At 36.8% G+C, this 19,083-nt stretch overlaps 4 protein-coding genes across 4 annotated transcripts; 1 reads left to right on the forward strand and 3 right to left on the reverse strand.

Moving 5' to 3' along the window:
• Positions 1–4,737: 4,737 nt before the first annotated feature.
• On the reverse strand, positions 4,738–5,202 carry LOC112087834. Its single transcript, XM_024157851.1, has one exon. It carries the CDS (start codon positions 5,200–5,202, stop codon positions 4,738–4,740), a length of 465 nt encoding a protein of 154 aa, XP_024013619.1.
• A 513-nt stretch (positions 5,203–5,715) lies between these two features.
• Positions 5,716–8,564, forward strand: LOC18020988 (anaphase-promoting complex subunit 8). Its single transcript, XM_006404230.2, has 4 exons — positions 5,716–5,882; positions 6,356–6,668; positions 7,008–8,258; positions 8,350–8,564. Exons 1-4 carry the CDS (start codon positions 5,797–5,799, stop codon positions 8,437–8,439), a joined length of 1,740 nt encoding a protein of 579 aa, XP_006404293.1. The 5' UTR covers positions 5,716–5,796; the 3' UTR covers positions 8,440–8,564.
• Positions 8,565–8,973: 409 nt separating this feature from the next.
• On the reverse strand, positions 8,974–10,214 carry LOC18020987. The gene is made up of 3 exons (XM_006404231.2): positions 10,029–10,214; positions 9,727–9,815; positions 8,974–9,331 (listed from the first exon to the last, which is right to left on the reverse strand). The coding sequence occupies exons 1-3, from the start codon at positions 10,053–10,055 to the stop codon at positions 9,181–9,183; spliced, it is 267 nt and encodes an 88-aa protein (XP_006404294.1). The 5' UTR covers positions 10,056–10,214; the 3' UTR covers positions 8,974–9,180.
• A 285-nt stretch (positions 10,215–10,499) lies between these two features.
• On the reverse strand, positions 10,500–13,171 carry LOC18021037 (pre-mRNA-processing ATP-dependent RNA helicase prp5). The gene is made up of 6 exons (XM_006404232.2): positions 12,544–13,171; positions 12,108–12,159; positions 11,258–11,344; positions 11,076–11,140; positions 10,818–10,985; positions 10,500–10,718 (listed from the first exon to the last, which is right to left on the reverse strand). Exons 1-6 carry the CDS (start codon positions 13,090–13,092, stop codon positions 10,668–10,670), a joined length of 972 nt encoding a protein of 323 aa, XP_006404295.1. The 5' UTR covers positions 13,093–13,171; the 3' UTR covers positions 10,500–10,667.
• Between the last annotated feature and the right edge of the window lie 5,912 nt (positions 13,172–19,083).

The raw sequence follows: 19,083 nt of genomic DNA on the forward strand, positions 1-19,083 counted from the left end.
ACAATTATGAACCCCCCCCCAAAACCAAATATTAAAGAAATTGGCCATATCTACTAAAATATAAAAAAATATACCAGAAATGTCACATATATCTTTTAAACTTACATAATTTTTCCTTTTATATAAGATATGAATGAAATAAGCTCACCATAATCCATCCATTCATCATAGTTTTTCCCATATTTTTAATTCCAACCTTATCATATAATTTAAAAAAGGAAAAACATGAAAAAAATTATTTATACATATAGTTCATAATATAGTTCTTTCTTTAAATCAACTTAAATATAATTTTATCATGACTAATAACCCATTTGTTTCCCTTTGTTAAATAATACATTTTGTATCTTAAAAAGGGTTGTGACGCATTGACCTTGTTAGACAACACAACATCATTCCGATGCAGTTAGTAACGCAAATTCGGCTCGTGGGTTTCCTGTGATCTATCAAATGAAAGCCGCAGTGGAGATGGCTTGCCCAAGAACCGTTTCATGCGACGATATGCTCACCACGGCTGCTCAACAATATGTCACTTTGGTATGTTCTCTAATCTCTATTAATTAAATCCGTTTTATTTTATATGTTCATGACGACTACAAATAGTGCTTTTCAGTCTTACGATGTCAAGTCGTAGCTTTACATATCATCACGAAATAAAAAGTTTGAAAAGAAAAAGGGAAAAAACCTTAAAAATACCTCACTTTATAAACATTTGCTAGAAAAATACCCAGACTATTAACGGTATCTGAAAAACACCTAACATTGTTTTGGCTACCTATTTAATACCCGAACATTCAAAAACCGTAAGTTTGACTCCCCATTTTTAACTCCGTTTAGCTGTTAAACGGAAACTCTAATACGGTGTTAATTCCCTGTCAAAAACCTTAACAGCACGTGTTTAATCAAAGAAAAAAAAACAAAACTACCCTTTGTCGAGGAAGAAGTCGAACTGATTTCCCCCCAAATTGAAAACCCTAAATCCATTGTTTTTCCCCAAATTGAAAAACCTAAATCAATCTTCATCACAACGACTTCGAATTCGATCATCGGAAAGAGATTATCGTCTGTCAATAGGAGGAAGTGATTTTGCGAGAGTTGCGAAATGAGGTATGGTTTTAAGGATTTAGAAATTTGGGTTGAATTATGGGTTTAGGTGTGTGTCGTTTATGAACTTTTGGTGTCTTCACTAATTTTCTGTTTGATAATGCAGTGATTCTTTCAAAGTAAATTTGCATTATAGAGGGCGTATGTCTATAAAGGATGGGAACCGGTTATACAGTGGAGAATCCGTGGAGGAGGGTTTAGTCGTCGATCCAGATTTCATGTGTTGGAGCATTTTTGATGAGTACTGCGAGAAGTATGAACGGTTGTGGTACAAGCTCCCGCATCAGAGTTTGGAATCAGCAAAGCATATTGATGAACTCTTGTCTGATTTAGAGTTAATGAAGATGTGCTCTGAAGCTCTTGTAGGAGGAGAAGTAGATGTCTACCTTGAGAAAACTGTGGGTGAACCTGTAGCAGAGAATGCAGAAAGAGAGAAGGAAGGAATCGACGAGGAGGAAGGAGCCGAGAAAGAGGAAGGAGCCGAGAGTGAGGGTGGAGTCGAGAGTGATGATGGAGTCGAGAGTGAAGGTGAACCTGTAGGAGAGAATGCGGAAGGAGAGAAGGAAGAAAACGAGGAGGAGGAAGGAGACGAGAGTGATGGTGGAGCCGAGAGTGATGGTGGTGATGCGGATAATGATAAAGGTGTTGACAACCCACACCCAGATGACTTGGCAACAGGAGAAGAAGTTATAGAAGAAGGGATCAATGATATTCGGTTTGAAGAGTTTATGAATGAAGTTCATAATGATGAGTCTGGTGCGTTTGATCCAAAATCTCAAAACCAGCCTCCACATTCTGCTGAACCGCCTGCGCCCAATGCTGATGAAGTTCCTGAGTTTGAAAGACAATGTAGGGATCCAGAAAATTCTGATCCTGCTGAGGACACAGATGAAGAATGGGATAATTTCAACAGAGTGGAGAGAGAGACTTCAAGAAAGAACTACAACAAGGAGTTGCCTCCATACTTGTGGTTGATGCAGACATTCAAGTCTGGCGCAGAGTTTAAAGAGCAGCTACTGAGGTATGTTCTGAAGACCAACTATGATGTTTATCAAAACAAGTGGGATAAAAACAAGTATGCAGCAATTTGTGCAAAAAAGGGTTGTAAGTGGAGGATTTACTGCTCGGTAGAGAAAAGGATAGGATTGTGGATGGTTAAAACATATGTGGATAAGCATAACCACATGAAGAGTAGCAAAGCAAGAATGCTTAAACAGGGTACGATTGCTATGTTGTTTAAAGATGAAGCAAGACGGAGGCCAGGTATAAAGTGGACTGACATCAAGGATGAGATCATGATGAGGTACAATCTCTCTGTCTCCAAGTGGATATGCACTAAGGCTAGAAGACTAGCTTTTGATATGGTCATTGAAACACAGAAGGAACAGTTTGCTAAGCTGTGGGATTATGAGTATGAGCTACGACGGTCTAATGCTGTTTCAACCGAGATTGTGACACTCCCTCGGCCTGATGGTAAGTTGGTATTTGACAGATTTTATATCAGTTTTGACGTGCTTAGGGATAGTTGGAAGCGTAATTGTCGACCAATTATTGGTCTTGATGGGGCTTTCATGAAATGGGAGCTCAAATGTGAGATTCTAGCTGCTGTTGGCCGAGATGCAGATAATAGGATATTTCCGTTTGCTTGGGCAATTGTTAGGGTTGAGGATAATGAGTCATGGGCTTGGTTTGTTGGTAAACTGCAGTCAGAACTGGATTTAGGGACAGGTAGTGGGTATAGTATCATATCTGACAAACAAAAAGGCTTGGTCAATGCGATTGCGGATCTCCTGCCACAAACGGAGCATAGGCATTGTGCTAGACACATTTTTGCCAACTGGAGAAAGGTCTATAGTATGGAAGAGTATGAAAACTACTTCTGGGCGATTGCAAAGAACACATCGCATGGGGATTTTGAGTTTAACAAGGAAGCTTTGGAAAAGTTTGATCTTGTGGCATGTAAAGACCTACTAAAAACGGATCCAAAGACTTGGTGCAAGGCTTTTTTCAGTACACAGTCTAGATGTGATGATGTCTGCAATAATCTGTCAGAAAGTTTCAACAGAACCATCAAAGATGCTCGCAAATTGCCTTTGATTAATATGCTTGAAGAGATTAGAAGGCTTTCTATGAAGCGTGTATCTCGGAGGAAGGAAATGACAGGAAAATGTGAAAGCAGGTTTCCACCTAACATAATGGAGCTCTTTGAGGAAAATCGAGTTGAGAGCGAGACGTATTCAGTTATTCTTAGCAGTGAGAACTTGTATGAGGTTGTTCAATATGATTGCAGCTATGAGGTGAATCTTCTGTACAAGCATTGTGCTTGTAACAAGTGGAATATCACTGGAATTCCTTGCAGCCACGTTATTCATGTTATATCTGAGCTAAACCGTGACCCTGAAGAGTAAGTTATAAAATTTGATTAACTGTTTACCATTTTGTTAGATATGTGTGATGTAACTCTCTTTTTATTTGTGTTGTAGTTATGTCGATGAGTACTACTTGACAACAAAGTGGCAGGACACATATAAAGACAACACTAAGCCGGTGAATGGTGAGCGATTCTGGTTCAAGACAGGCAAAGATCCTATTCAAGTTCCTGAAAAAAGGAGAATGTCAGGCCGTCCGAGGAAGTACAACAGGATAAAAGAGCCTCATGAATCAGCATCAAATCCGACAAAGGTCACACGAGGAGGAAGAGTTATAACATGTAGCAACTGTAAGCAAACTGGTCATAACATAGGCACTTGTAAAAATGCTACTTTCATTGAAGGTCCTAAACGAAAAAGAGGAAGGCCTAGAAAGACACAGGTACGTATCAAGCTTGGTTATGTCTACTTTGACTTTTTTGTTTAATGTTCTATAGTAAATATCTTCTGTTATGATCATGTACTAGGAGGATAATCAATGGAGCATTGAAAATGCTCCAAAAAGGAGGAGGAGTGGTCAGAGTTCTACACAGCCGCAGCCACCATCGACTTCTACACAAGAATCAGTTGATCCACATCCTTCAAGCGCACCAAGTGCATCAACTGGACGTGGCCGTGGCCATGGACGTGGCCGTGGACGTGGCCATGGACGTGGCCGTGGTCGTGTCCGTGAGCCTCCGGTTCCTAGAGGTTATGGTTGCTACATCTCCCCTTTCACTGGTCGAGTCTTTGATGTATGGGGATCCAATGCTACGGAGGTGATGGGTCCTTATCGACAACCCTCTCCTTAGAAATTGCTTGTTGGTTTTAGCTTTTGATGTTTTTGGTTGTAGCTTGACAATGTTGTCTCGTTACTTTGGATCTTTGGGTTTAGGATTGGTCTTCCTTTTGGTGTCTTTAGTTTGATGCTTTTAGTGTATGATTATGCTACAAGTTTGATGCTTTTGGTGTCTTCAGTTGTTGTTTGCTACATTATGTAAGGAATTCGATTATGCTACAAGTTTGATCTTGTCATTGGTATTACTTTTCTTGTCATTCGATTAAGCTACAAGTACCACTCATATTGAAAAAAACAACATTACACCAAAAGAACAATGAAAACAACAACACAAATCCTTGAACAACAAAACACAAACTAAGAACATCGGATAGATCAAAGAACAATAAGAACATCAGAAAAACCTAAACCAAAGCTACATCAAAGCTACTTTTTCACCATGGTGAGTATCATTGTTGTGACAACAATGAATCCTCCCCATGAAATAACCACAAATTGGCGCAGGAGCTTTTCTCTTTCTTTTGCTGCCATTGCTTCAAATTCAAGTTTCTTCTTCTCCTCTGCAAACATTTCAGCATCAACATTTGGTGAGTTCGAAGATAAGCTTACATGGGTTTCTCGAAGAGATGTTTTAAGCGCTCGGATTTCCTCTTTCTGACGCCGTATCTGCTCTCTTGCTTCAATCAAACGAAGCTTCTGCCAACCAAACGGTTTTTCTTTGTCCGCCCACACTGAAAACCCATGTGTGTCACATTTGAAGAACACCCTTCCAGGGTTATCATCTGTCCATGACTGGGCCATTCTCGTCGGCTTTCTGCAGTGGCAAAGAGGAACGTCCAGCTGGTTATAGCTCGCGTTGAATGAGGTCGCCGATGAGGATGAATTTTCCATTTTGGCTGAAGAAATCGAGAGAGAGGAAGAGATTTCTGAGGATTTACAGTTTTAATCGATTTGGGGAAGAAGAAGACAACTTATTTCTCAACCAGGGTTACTTAATGTCTTTTCATCGCTAATTAAACACCTGCTGTTAAGGTTTTTGACAGGGAATTAACACCGTATTAACGGTTAAACAGAGTTAAAAATGGGGAGTCAAACTTATGGTTTTTGAATGTTCGGGTATTAAATAGGTAGCCAAAACAATGTTAGGTGTTTTTCAGATAGCGTTAATAGTCTGGGTATTTTTCTAGCAAATGTTTATAAAGTGAAGTATTTTTAAGGTTTTTTCCCAAAGAAAAACTGGTTGAGAACGTGACAAATTATGCTTAGAATATAAACTTTTCAACGAGCCCAAGAAACACGTTTTCTGAGCCTATTTTGAAGCCCAATTTTAACAATCAACGAGCCCAAGAAACACGTTTTCTCTCTCTAATTTCAAAATGATTGGATGGAGGGCGCGATGTTTCTGAAATCTCTCCACGACGAGGAACAGATTCTTCATCCTTCTTCGATTCTTTTCTCAACACTTCACTTAACATAGCTTCTGCTATGGTCTCCAAAGAGAGTTGCCGCAACGAGATCCGTGCGGCTATTCGACAGCTTAGCGACCGTTGTTTATACTCCGCCGCAAAATGGTTCCTTTTCTTTAAAAACCCTAATCTTATGCATACTCTCTCTTTGCTGCAATTTTCGAGCTCACTACTGCATTGGTTTGATCGAAATTGGAAATTTCTTCAGTTTCCGTTTGGATTGAACTATTTTCTCATCATGGGTAAACTGCTAATTAATCAAAAATTGTCTCTTTTTCGAATTCACTGTTGTCGCGATTCGCGAATCTGGTAGCGGATACATTCAAATTTTGGATTACTGACACGCGGTTGTGTGGGTTTTGTGTTCTGATTTGAGATTTGTGTCCAAGTTTGAGTTCGACACTGATTCGAATGTTTAAAAAATGTGTTCTTTTGATGGTAATTTCTGATTTTGGCTCATTCACATTTGTGAATTATGAGTTAAGTTTTCATTTTTTGTACTCGCACTGTAATCCAACGGTGATGAACAATTAGCCAGCTCCATATCTGACATCTCTCCTTGGCTTTCATTATTGCAGGGCAGGAGAGCAGCTAGTGGGGATAGAGCAAGACCCGTCTAATTTTACACCTTCAAATACGAGGTTCCAGCGAGGAAGCTCTAGCATCCGGAGAAGGTTCAGTACTAGTGAATCTATTACAACACCACAACCTTCCGTTGGCTTCTCTCAAGCAGTTACTCCTCTCCCTGAAGAAGATGAAGTGATTGATGGTGACCTTTACCTATTAGCAAAGTCTTACTTTGATTGTCGAGAGTACAGACGGGCTTCCCATGTGCTTCGTGATCAAATGAGCAATAAATCAGTGTTCTTGCGTTGCTATGCCCTTTATCTGGTATGTTCTGTTTTTCCTTCACTTCCTTTTGATTCGGCTTAGTGGAATGCTCTTTTTAGAAGGTGGCTTCAATGTGTTTTTGAAGATTCTTTTGGCCTTGGCCCGTAAGCTGCTTATAATTGCAAGATATGACGTTTTAATAAACTTAGAGTAAGCCCTGATAAACCAGTCACAAATATGTTGCATGGATACCAGATATTCTTAGGGTGTGCATCTTAATTGGAAATTGTTCTTCCTGTTTGAAGACAAGAATTTTCTTATGAAATTATCTTTATTGTGAGGTCTTATATATGCCCCACTCTGTAACATGCCATTCACTAAGTTTTCGATTCAATGAAGGCTGGAGAAAAACGGAAAGAGGAAGAAATGATAGAACTTGAAGGCCCGTTGGGTAAGAGTGATGCCATAAACCGTGAATTGGTATCTTTGGAGAGGGAATTATCAGCCCTGAAGAGGAGCGGAGCAATTGACTCGTTTGGATTGTACTTGTATGGTGTGGTTCTTAAGGAAAAAGGAAATGAGAGTCTTGCTCGTGCCAGTCTCGTGGAGTCTGTGAACAGCTATCCATGGAACTGGAGTGCCTGGTCAGAGCTGCAGTCTCTGTGTACTTCGATCGAAATCTTGAATAGCCTTAATCTAAGCAATCACTGGATGAAGGAGTTTTTTCTTGCCAATGCTTATCAAGAACTCAGAATGCACACTGAGTCCTTGGCGAAGTACGATTATCTGCAAGGTATTTTCAGTTTTAGCAATTACATCCAAGCTCAAACTGCAAAAGCTCAGTATAGTCTTAGGGAATTTGACCAGGTTGAGATCATGTTTGAAGATCTTCTGAGAAATGATCCCTATCGTGTGGAAGATATGGACTTGTATTCCAATGTTCTGTACGCAAAAGAAGCCTGTGCTGCGCTGAGTTACCTTGCGCACAAGGTGTTTTTAACTGATAAGTACAGACCTGAGTCTTGCTGCATCATTGGCAACTATTACAGTTTAAAAGGGCAGCATGAGAAAGCAGTTATGTACTTCAGGAGAGCTTTGAAACTAAACAAGAAGTACTTATCTGCGTGGACTCTTATGGGCCATGAATATGTTGAGATGAAGAACACTCCTGCTGCCATCGATGCGTATCGACGAGCTGTTGATATAAACCCTTGTGACTATCGAGCTTGGTATGGTTTAGGACAAGCATATGAGATGATGGGGATGCCTTTCTATGCACTTCACTATTTCAGGAAATCCATATTCTTTCTTCCAAACGATTCTCGGTTGTGGATAGCCATGGCTAAATGTTATCAGACGGAACAGCTGTACATGCTTGAAGAGGCAATCAAGTGTTACAAAAGAGCTGTGAACTGTACTGACACGGAAGGAATAGCACTTAATCAGCTTGCGAAGCTTCACCAGAAGCTTGGACGCAATGAAGAAGCTGCGTTCTACTTCGAGAAGGATTTAGAGAGAATGGATGCTGAAGGATTAGAAGGACCAAACATGTTTGAGGCTTTGGTTTTTCTTGCCACACATTTCAAAACCCACAAGAAGTTTGAAGAAGCAGAAGTGTACTGCACCCGTCTTCTCGATTATAGTGGCCCTGTAAGTATTTATTTGCCTCCATTTTTCACCATAGCAAACAATTAGTTTACAAGGATCGAGTTTCCTGATATATACTTATTCATGTTTTCAGGAGAAAGAGAAGGCAAAGAGTTTACTCAGAGGGATCAGAATGGCGCAAACCGGTTTTCCTTCGATGGATATTGAGCATTTTCCTCTTTAGTTGTATTCAGTTTTAGGTCCAACGCCAAGAATTTTATTTTATTTTATTTAAGTTATAAAATTTGATTATAAAAAAAAGCTCATGATCTGTGTCCTATTTTTTTAAAGCAAACCATGGATCTATTCTCTCTATAAAAAAAACATAGCAACCATTTACAGGAATTACAAAAGAAAAGATATTCTAAAATTGAAGAACTTGAGCATTTGAAATTTTATAGATGGAAAATGTTTTGCATACTTTTCAGTGTTAAATGGACCAATTATATTCATATCTAATTGACACAGTTAGAATATGAATTAACTTTAATCAGCATAATTTCTCTGTTGGAACAAAGTTTTTCATTTTCTATATACATGAAACTCATTTTCAATTACTTGTCTCAGATTCTTGTTTGTCTCCTATAGTACGAAACAAAAGGTGGGTAGGAATAGGTAGTAGAACACACTTGAAAATCATGATAGGTTTTCATTAATGTAAGAGCTTAAATATTTCAAACATGAGATTGTTTCGTTAAACATTGCAGTTATGTTTTCCAAACAGCAATTTTTCATACAAATTGTTATTCTCTGCTTAAAAGTGACAACACAAACCCAGCATAATAAGTAGTCTCTCTCTGCTGGAGGATAGTAACATCACAATGTTGACAAATTTGGTTTATATCACATGGAAATATCTGAGAAGATTCAATTCCAGAAAACAATAACAATAAAAAGCGATGCGAAGGGTCTTGAAAATGTTTAATCAGTATTTAGGATCAGTGAAGAATTTGTTGATTCCAGGCATGATTTCAGGATGCTTGTTGCGAACATACTTCCTCAGGAAATTTTCCTTATACTTCTCTCCCTCTGCATGGTTATCCAAAACTCCAGCAGCCCTATTCTCCTTTGTTACTCTGGTGGATTCACAAGAAAAAGAACCTTTTTTAGAACACTAAAATACTAAGTTTCAGAGTCCAAAAGTCCAAAAGTTTCAAACTGTAAATAGCTAAAGCTATATTGAAGGTTGATGTTATGTTCAATCACAAATACAAAGACATAAGCATAATCTAATACCGAATTGCATAGCTGGTTCCCAATCAAAACTCTAGTCTAACAAACTCTCTAATAAATCAGGCTAATGAAGAAGTGATTCCTATTTATAGGAACTTGGGCTAAGTTTATATTTCGTCTAACGGAGTATCTGGACTTAAACAACTTCGTTTTGATATAACAATTATCTTCCCTGAGACGACCAAAAATGTTCATAGGTTCTAAGACGCAATCTAAATCTGAGGAGGAGGATGCAAACCTGACTTCAGGATTTCCGGTGATGTTCCTTATCAACGAAAACCCGCAGATCCCAACAGCAACTCCGGTAGCCGCGAACAAGGGATACACCTGAGGAAGAAAAAAAACAAAGAACAAAAACGACGAAGCACGTTATCAGATTGATTAGAGTATACAAACGAGCTACATTCTATGAAGAATCGATGCCAGATCTAACACACTAAGCGTTTTAGAAATTAGGGAACAAAAAACGCAGTCAAAAAGAGAATCAATTAGATGTACTCGATTTAGTGAAATGGAAGATTATGAAGATCGATAAAGTACCTCAGGTCTCAACCAACGGCTCGACATTGGAATCGCAGAGAAGAAGATCGATGGGAGAGATTAGTGGAGGAAGACGGCTTCTCTGAGAATGTTGAGAGACGTAAAGAGAGACCCACACGGCCTTTTTATTTGACTTTAGGTTTTTTTACGTTTTACGTTTTTTTCGGGAGAGTGTAATAAGAAAAGAAAAAAAAAACAATTTTGTTTTTTTAATTTCTGTAAATTCGAAAAGTCGAAACTAGTTTCTGATTGGCAGCGAGGCGTCCAGCTTGAAGCCAATGAGCTGTTGACATCTGTTTCATTTTGAGTTTCGAGGCATGGTCTCCTGGCAAATGCCAAATGGGCAAGTTGCAACAAGATACGATTCTTATCCTCTTTTCTTACCCAAATATATTTATATTATTACTTAAATTGGAAACAGTTGAGTGAATTTTAGCAATTATGTGATGAATGATCTTTTATTACTGAGATATTTGAATTATCATTGATCGTTGAAAAATCTGTTTATTCGGTTGTATCAGAGAAGAACAATAATTTGACCTTTATATTCAAAGTTAAATTAACAAAATTTCTTGTAAAAAAAAAAAAATCAATACTTATAAACTACACTAATCTTGACCTTCAATATACACAGGATACTCATGACTTGCGAGCTCGGTCACGCCAAGATCCTTGTTGTTTTGCCAGTACCTAGAATCCAAATTATTGGATTAACAATCTTACGTACTGAATGTAGAATCGAGCTCCAAGGATCGATCGGTTCAAGAGCAAAAGACATTAGAATCTTACCTTTTCGCTAAGAAGATTTGTCGCGCCACTGTTGCTTTCTCCTTCAACGCCCTTTTCATTAGTTGTCACTGGCACATCATCCTCGATTTTGTCACTAGGAGTTTGGCATGTGGGTGCTCCAAACATGGCTTCATCGTGTGCGGCTTTTAGTTGCTCTTCCCTTTTCGCCTGCGAGTTTATTATCAACCATATAATTTGTCTCAAGGTCAGATTCTTGAAAATATGTGAATAGTGAGAGTGAATGAAAGATAATCACACCTCGATGGCATTAAACCTAAAGCTCTGTCCCATGCGCTTGACTAAGGCAGCGTCATCATTGGTACCTGCATAATCATACGAAGCTTTTAGCATCTCGTAGTAACTGAGGATGGTTTTTCCACTTTTAGCTCTATTGTACAGCGAAAACATGGAGTATAAGCAGAGATTCACAGGGAACTGACCTTCTTCTACTTCCTCATCATCAACCGGGGCATATTTGTCAAACTCAAATCGTTCCCATCCAGCACCTCTATTGGTATCTTTCTCAGCTACAATTCAAGCGGGATCATTTTAATCTCAAGAGAGGAAATCAACATGAGCGTTTTTCACAAGGTAAAAGATGCAAGGAAACTCATTTTAAGGACAGAGTCGATCTTTCTTGTTCTCTAATTCTTTCTTAGGCACCATGAAGTTTCTCTTCATATAACACTATATACATTTACATATATACAATCTATCTCCAGGAAAGGGTTTGTCCCAATCCTCCTTATATGCAGAGTTGCTATGAAAATTATGAGGTCAATGAATACCAAGTAAGGATGCTTTACTGATAGGGATAAGTTCGGGAAAGTCTTCCCCCGGGAGTAACGTACATTACATCTCCAAAACCAAGAGATACAGAGCTATATAACACAGCCTCGCAAAACTATAGCGTATATACAAGAGGAGCGAATTCTCAATTCTTGACTCTGCCTAACCAGTGCCCTAGACAAATCCAGAATACACCAAAGCAGCCTCCTAACTCCATTTCAAACCATTAGAAACTAACCAACTTAAGGCTAGGGATTCACGAAAAAAATTTACATGCTAATTACGATAGTCTGGCACTAGGATAATAAGAAAGACTTATCAGCATAATCAAGGCCAAGACATTAAGAGCCAAAACCCAGCCCCACCATATTAGCAATCAACAGTAACATTCCAAAGATGGATCCCACTAAAAAAGATGTTGTCGGGAGAATCAAATCTCAGCTGCTAGAAGCATGGACAGCTGAATCAATGTAATCTCTCTAATGGGACCGACTAACTCACCAGTTTCATCAAGCTGGAGCTTCATCTTGGCCTTCACTTTTTCAGCAGCCGACTGTTCAAGAAAGCAACATAACAAGCCCTCAAGGTATCAATGAAAATGACTATCACCAAATACCCACCCCAAAAACAACAACAGCAAAAATACAGAATCCAAATCCATAAACAAAGAAAGAGCTCCACAAAAAATAGTTGTACCAAGTAAATCTGAGTAGATGAAGGCATTCCTATGTTACAATACCAACCTAATCTTGAGGATGATGTTAAGCTAGTTCTTATCCCAAAATCTAAAAGGGAGCAAAGAGAATCTCTAACATTACGAAAATTCAGTAACCGAAGCTGAATCTAGTGAACATAGCAAGAATGAACAAAAGGGCATCAAAATCTGGTAGCCACGAAGGCTGAACGATGATGAAAGAAAGGCTTAAGAACAGTATACCATATCATCGTAGCCTTTGATTAACCGCGAGTAATCAATCTTCTTCTCCTTAACATCTTCTCTCCTCCTTCCTCTTCGCTCATCTTCGCTCCTCCTACGTTCCCTCCTCGGCGAAGTACTCCTGCTCCGGCTCCGACTCCTCCTCCTACGTCTCTCTCTATCATCATACCTATCACGCCTCTCTGCACTCCTGCTTCTCCTTCTATGGCTTCTATCTCTCTCATCCCTCTCTCTACTCCGGTAACGACGCCGTTCGCTCGAATCTCTGTAGCTCCTCTCCGGAACACTAGTTTCAGGCCTCTTCTTCTTGTTGTTCAATTTATCTCTGATGGATCGGATCTCGGAATCGTTTTCGGTGGATTTAGGGTTGGAAGAAGCCTTGACGAACTGATTGAGAAACGAAGAGGAGGATGATGCGATCGCCGATCCTCTCTCCGGAACGCCGGTGGTGGCTCCGGAGGAAAAGCCAAGGCCTTGCTTGAAACGAGCAGCTCCTTCTCCTTTACGCGTGAGCTCGTCGTAGTAAGCTGCCGCTTTTTCCTCTTCCATAACTTAAGCCGCCCCGTCCGTTTCTCTCTGTTCGGCTTTGTGTAGATAGTGTTTTTTACATTTTTCCTTTTTTTTTTAATCTTCGTTTTTTTTTTCAAACTGTAACCATCTCTCCATTTGTAATTCTTTTGAATTTTATTCTTTCATTTTTGAATATTTTAGAATGAACTAGAGATTGTCCGTGCTACACGCGGATTTGTTCTATATTTTTATAATTTAAAAATATATATATGAAACTACTATGTTTGTTTTTTTTTAGTTAAATTCTATACATAAATGTTGTTGAGATTTTTTTATTTTATGTTTTTGTTTGGTATATTTTTTTTTGTATGTTTTAAAATAGAAATTTTTTTTTTTGGGTTCAATGCGTGTTTGGTATTTAGTGTTTTTTTATATGTAATGTCTGTCTTTAGTTTGGTCATTGTATTATTTTTTGTTGGTAATTTTGCTTTTGTCAATAATTTTATTTATATTATTCTAAATGGTATTATTTTGTAGATATAGGGGTAATTTTATTAAATTGTTGCATACATTTTGTATATATGTTTTAAAAAGAAGACTCATGTTGCACTACCTCAGTTTTATAGTCGTTCAGCCAGCAATGAACAATAGTTAAAACAATATCTAAATCCTAATTGCACTTCGTTCAATATAGGACAGATCTAAAAACCAATATAATTCGACTATATTTGTGAGAATATTATATCAGACAATGGTCTTCTATCCAAACCGAATCAGAGGCATGCAGTATATATACTGAGGAATCAAACGCCTAATTTTACATTAGTAGGTCAATTAGCAAGCAAGAACATATCGCTAGGGTTTGTATGTAAAAGCCTAAGTCTAAGAAGATATATATGCACAAAAATTCATTCAAAAGATTAGATGTTCCGGTTGCTTGATAATTGAGAGCCCCAAACCTCAAGTCGTTCAGTTGAGTGTTTCTACAACCATCATCTCGATTTACCACCAACTCAACCACTTGATTTGTCACTGTCTTCTCGCCCCATTTTTTAATGCCTGATTGTGGTAATGGTTCCTCAATCCTTCGTTCATTCCATCTTAAGTATATCATAAACAGAACAATTAATAGAAATGAGCATATTAATATATCACAAACAGACCACATAAAACCATTCAAAGAAACAGATTTGCGGTGATGCGAGTGAGCATATTAATAGAAGTAATTACCACACGGATTTTGGAGCTAAAGTCAGAGGTGAAATCAGGAGGAATATCAACTTGAGTCTTCAAGAGACAAACCTCTGGTCCCACCTTCATCAACACAAACATTTGGAAGACGTCACAAAAATAGAAATCAAATGAAAGTCTTCAAATTTTGATACCAAGAATCGAATATTAATGTTTCAACCCTTATCGACGATATTAAGCAATTGAGCGACAGTTCCAACATCAGCGGCTAAGCAGAGATTGGTTTCTTTCTTCAAGACAGTCTTAAACAGCTTCTTCTCTGCTCAATTTCTGGCAATATCTGCCCCCAAAATCCTATGTTTAGGCAGCAAGCAAATATCATCACACTCAAACCTGAGATATTGAATATCAAAAGAAGCCATCGACCTCATCTCTCTAATTCCAGAATTCTTTTGAGAAACATGTGCAACAACTTGCGTACTCTCACCGATGATTTATCATTCATTGTTGAATTTTGGTAGAATTATAAGCATTGAACTTGAAGATCCTTAATTTTAAAAAGAAGGTTGTGCTCCTAAATCCCGCTTAAAATTCATTCTTGTTCCAAATTTATGTCTTTGAGAACATTGATCATAATGAAAACGAATATTCTCTTAAGACATATAATGAGCAAGAAGAATCAATAATTACTCTTACTTTATCCTTGATGAGTCCACCACGTCGACAACAGATTTCCTCCTTCATTGCAGCCGTTTTTGAACACTTGTGAGATTCAACAGAAACAGATCAAAGAAATTCGAGAAAAGAGTTTTATATGTAATGAGAAGTTGAATAGTACATTAATGTTATAAATTGAGACAACAACAAACCATAAATGTAATGATATCTTGATATATAAGCTCGTGGTAATCTAAATATCTTAATAGTACCTAGGTTATCACATAGGAGCTATGGCGAGTAAATGAGACATTCTTGCTTCTCCATATGTTTGTTGAAGACTCAAGAGTGCTGCCTTAAAAAAATGGAAATGATTCATGAGAGGCTGAATATGGCAGGCAAAATATACAGAGACTCACATATTCATATTTACATGCGTAAATGCACATAGAAAAGAACCATACCTGGAGAGAAAATTAATGAAAGCTTGTTCAAGTAAAAGAAATGTCCTTACATTTGCCACAAAAAATAGCTGTTTATCAATTAGAAAATATTGTCTTATAGGCAGTGGCATATAAAAGAGAGTTGGGTTCCTCTTATTCCTCTACCTCTATAGCATGAGGGGTATCTAACAGCTGAGCCAGATAGGTGACTATCTCATCTCTCAACACATGATATTTTTTTTCATCCTCTGATTACATAGCTGGCATGCGTAACTATTAAATCAGGAGTAAAAGAAACATGTTTTGTGCTCAACCATCTTCAAGTTGGTGCCCTGCCAATAATACTTTTGGCCTGCAATTCCAGTACGTGTATAGATCACTCGGAACATATTAAGTACCCATCAAAATCAAAAGAAGAGTACGACCTGCATTTTTCTTTTGCTTTTCCTCATGGATGCTAAACACTCGCTTGAGAACATGTCTTGTTGTCTCGTTTCTGTCTCTCGCTTATGCAGTGACCCTTACCGAAAGATCTCTTGCGTTCAGCTCTGCTTCTGATTTTGTCAGTGTCTATATAAGGCCTTGTTGCGTGATGATGCTCCTCAAATTGTAGTGATCCCTGTACATGAGAAAAAAAGGATTTCATTACATAGATTAGACACAGATTTTGGAAGTGACAATCGTATTTAGAGATAAAGTGTGATAAACAAATTGGATCAATCTAGAGATTAAGTTGAGTTGATGGGTGTTAAAAATGAGTGATCGGGAAGGCATGGGAGATGAGAAGAGGTTGAAACTGAAGAGGTAGCGGGGAGGTGAGATTAATTGTAATAGAATAACGTAGAGTTTCTATCAATTGGTTGATGAAAATCATTTTCACGAGAGGAGAAGCAGATGACGTGGCGTCTTTTCATGAAAGTTTTAAAAAGCTGATGTGGATAGGCTAAAGAGCCCCAAATAGCTCCTTTTATATAGTATAGACTAGGAGAGAACCCGCGTATATACAGGGGTCTTGTTTTAATTTATATTTAAATACTACATTTTTAAAATTTGTATTGAATTTTATGTTTATTATCAATGTTTTTGCGTTTAAAATATTTATATTTTCTTCGATTTCTTTTTGATGATACATTATTTGTAATCTCTTCTACACCGGTTGTGCAAAATAGTCTAATTTTTCTTCCAAAATAATAGGAGATTAAAAATCTACTATTTTAAATTTTGTATGAAAACGTAATAATTCACTTATAAATATACGTTTAATATCAGAGAGTAATATTTATTTGTTCTTCGATCTTCATATTCTTTTTATTCTTGTAAATCTTACTAATATAATACTTGTTAACTTTTTCAATTTACCATTTTGAATTTTTTAGTTATATATATTTTATTGATTCCATTTTTTTAATTTAAAATCATGTATGACATTTTTATGTGCACATCTTTCTTTATACTAATTTTTTTTAATAATTGTTATCACTTTAATTGTTTATTAAATATTTTTGTGTTTTTTAATTTATTAGTTGAAGTTTTATATAAAAATATTTGAAACTTTGTAATTTATTCAGTTTTAATTTTTTTTCATTTGCATTAAAATTTAGTATATTTTTAGTTTGAAAATGAAATTTAAATCACTTGAAAGAAGAAAATAGAATAGTGCATCTAAAAAATTTTGTATTATATAATATTTATAAGTTTTTCTATATTTAAATTAAATTTGAATTGCATTCTAATATATATATATATATATTAATATTTATTTATGTTTTAATGTGTTTTGCTTTAAATTTAATTAATTAATTATTTTATCAATTTTTTGATGTGCCACATGTCATTCTCTCTATTGTTGATGTGTCACTCAGCTGGAGAGAATTGATTGTCTTTTATATATAAGATACGAATTAATCAATAACAATGATTCTAATTTGTATTTATGAGGACATGACTGGAATTTTTTTGGAGGAAAACAAAATATCAGACCATTTTGATTAAAGGTATGATTGTTTTTTTTAACTGGCCTAATATTTTGTTACTGAAGATGGAAGTTTAAACTTTATCTAATTGCTCTTCTCGAAAACTAGATAATTTATGATTGTATGGAAAATCAAAGTAGCTAACCTAACACTAAATTTTGATTCAAATTAGAAAAAAAAATGTATACTCAAATTACATAATATGGTTTTTAAAATTTCATGTAGTTGAAGACCAAACAGATAAATTTATTGTTTTGAGTAATTTTTTGGGTCGTCACATCCACCATGACATGTAGACAACATTTTGTTTAAATCGTTTTAAAGCATGTCCACCAAGTTTATGCCTCTAGGCTCTAGGCTCTAGACAGATCTTAACAGTCATCATTTCACAATTTTCACTCTTATCACATTTTCTAGTCTCGGTCTTCAGTCTCCACAAGCGGAAGATCCGAAGATTAGAGTGAGAACAAATTAGTGTTAGGATAAATATCAGTTATCATAATCACAGTATACCACGTGGACCTTGAATGAATCTATAAGATGTTATGGGAAGAGCTACTTTCCACATCAATGCATCTGTCGAAACTTGTAAGTCTACCAAACTCGATAGCTAGCTTTGTGATGGGATGCGTGAATGACAAAACATGAAGAGCATCTTCCTAACCAACACATGTGAGCCTTGATGGCATGTAGTATAGGAATGTTAGCTGCCCATGCACCTAATACAAATGTCTCCTGCAAAAGACCTAACATGAAAGGCACTTTAATCTCATTTGTTCTGGATATTTGATATTCAAACAAAGGAGTACTCTTGTCAGTTAAATATTTTGAGCATCAATCAGAAAAGATTAGGATCAATCAGTGAAACACTTGTTCACATTTTAGAAAGATAACAATCATTTAAATATAGATAACCATCATTTAAATATAGATAACCATCAATAGCATGTGTGCGATAACAATCATTTAAATATAGATAATCAGAAAATGATCCAAACTTTTAATTACTACTTCTACTATGATGAATTTAGCTGTGGAGTAGCTCTCTTACTGAAGTTTCTAATAAATCCAAGACATGACATATTTTCGATTGACCAAATATAATTGGTTAGATAATTTTGCAATACTTTCTAACTTTTTTTGTAACTCTTGAACAGTCATACTCATATGATCTTTGGGAAACCCATGCTCCGAATGATTATAGCTATTTTATGTTATGCAGGTTCGTCTATTTTTTAGCAATTGATTTTAACCATCTGGAAAAAAACCCCATGTATAGCGGTCTTGACAAAAAATCTACAAGATTAAAATACTTATTCATATTTACTCTATATTTAGAATAACTTTTCAAATAAATCATATGATACGTGAGTTCATATTTTTTTGTATTTTGTCTTCATGGAGTATTTGTTAAAAGGGTTGTTTTGAAAATAATGACGTTTTTAAGTTTTAATTTGAAAAATAGGTAGTTTTAAGTTTTAATTGGTCGGGGTAGGGACATATTTTCATAATGGCAAGCTTACCCTTTTTTCTGAGAGAGAGACAGTGCAGTCTGTTCCTTAGAGAGAGACAGACACAGAAAATATCGTGGGTCCCAGGCAAAGTCTACGTCCGGGCGCGTAACAGGCGGAAAGAGAGCACTCACGCGCGTGATTGGGTCGTTTTTTGGGCCTGCTTTCGAATTTGGGAATGAAATTCCCAAAAACCACCTTTATAGGCCTCGGTTATGGGCCGGAAACTACCCAACTAATTACACGATAAACTAC

This window comes from Eutrema salsugineum, unplaced genomic scaffold (assembly GCF_000478725.1).
Source record: "Eutrema salsugineum unplaced genomic scaffold, Eutsalg1_0 scaffold_16, whole genome shotgun sequence".
NCBI classification, from domain to species: Eukaryota; Viridiplantae; Streptophyta; class Magnoliopsida; order Brassicales; family Brassicaceae; genus Eutrema; species Eutrema salsugineum.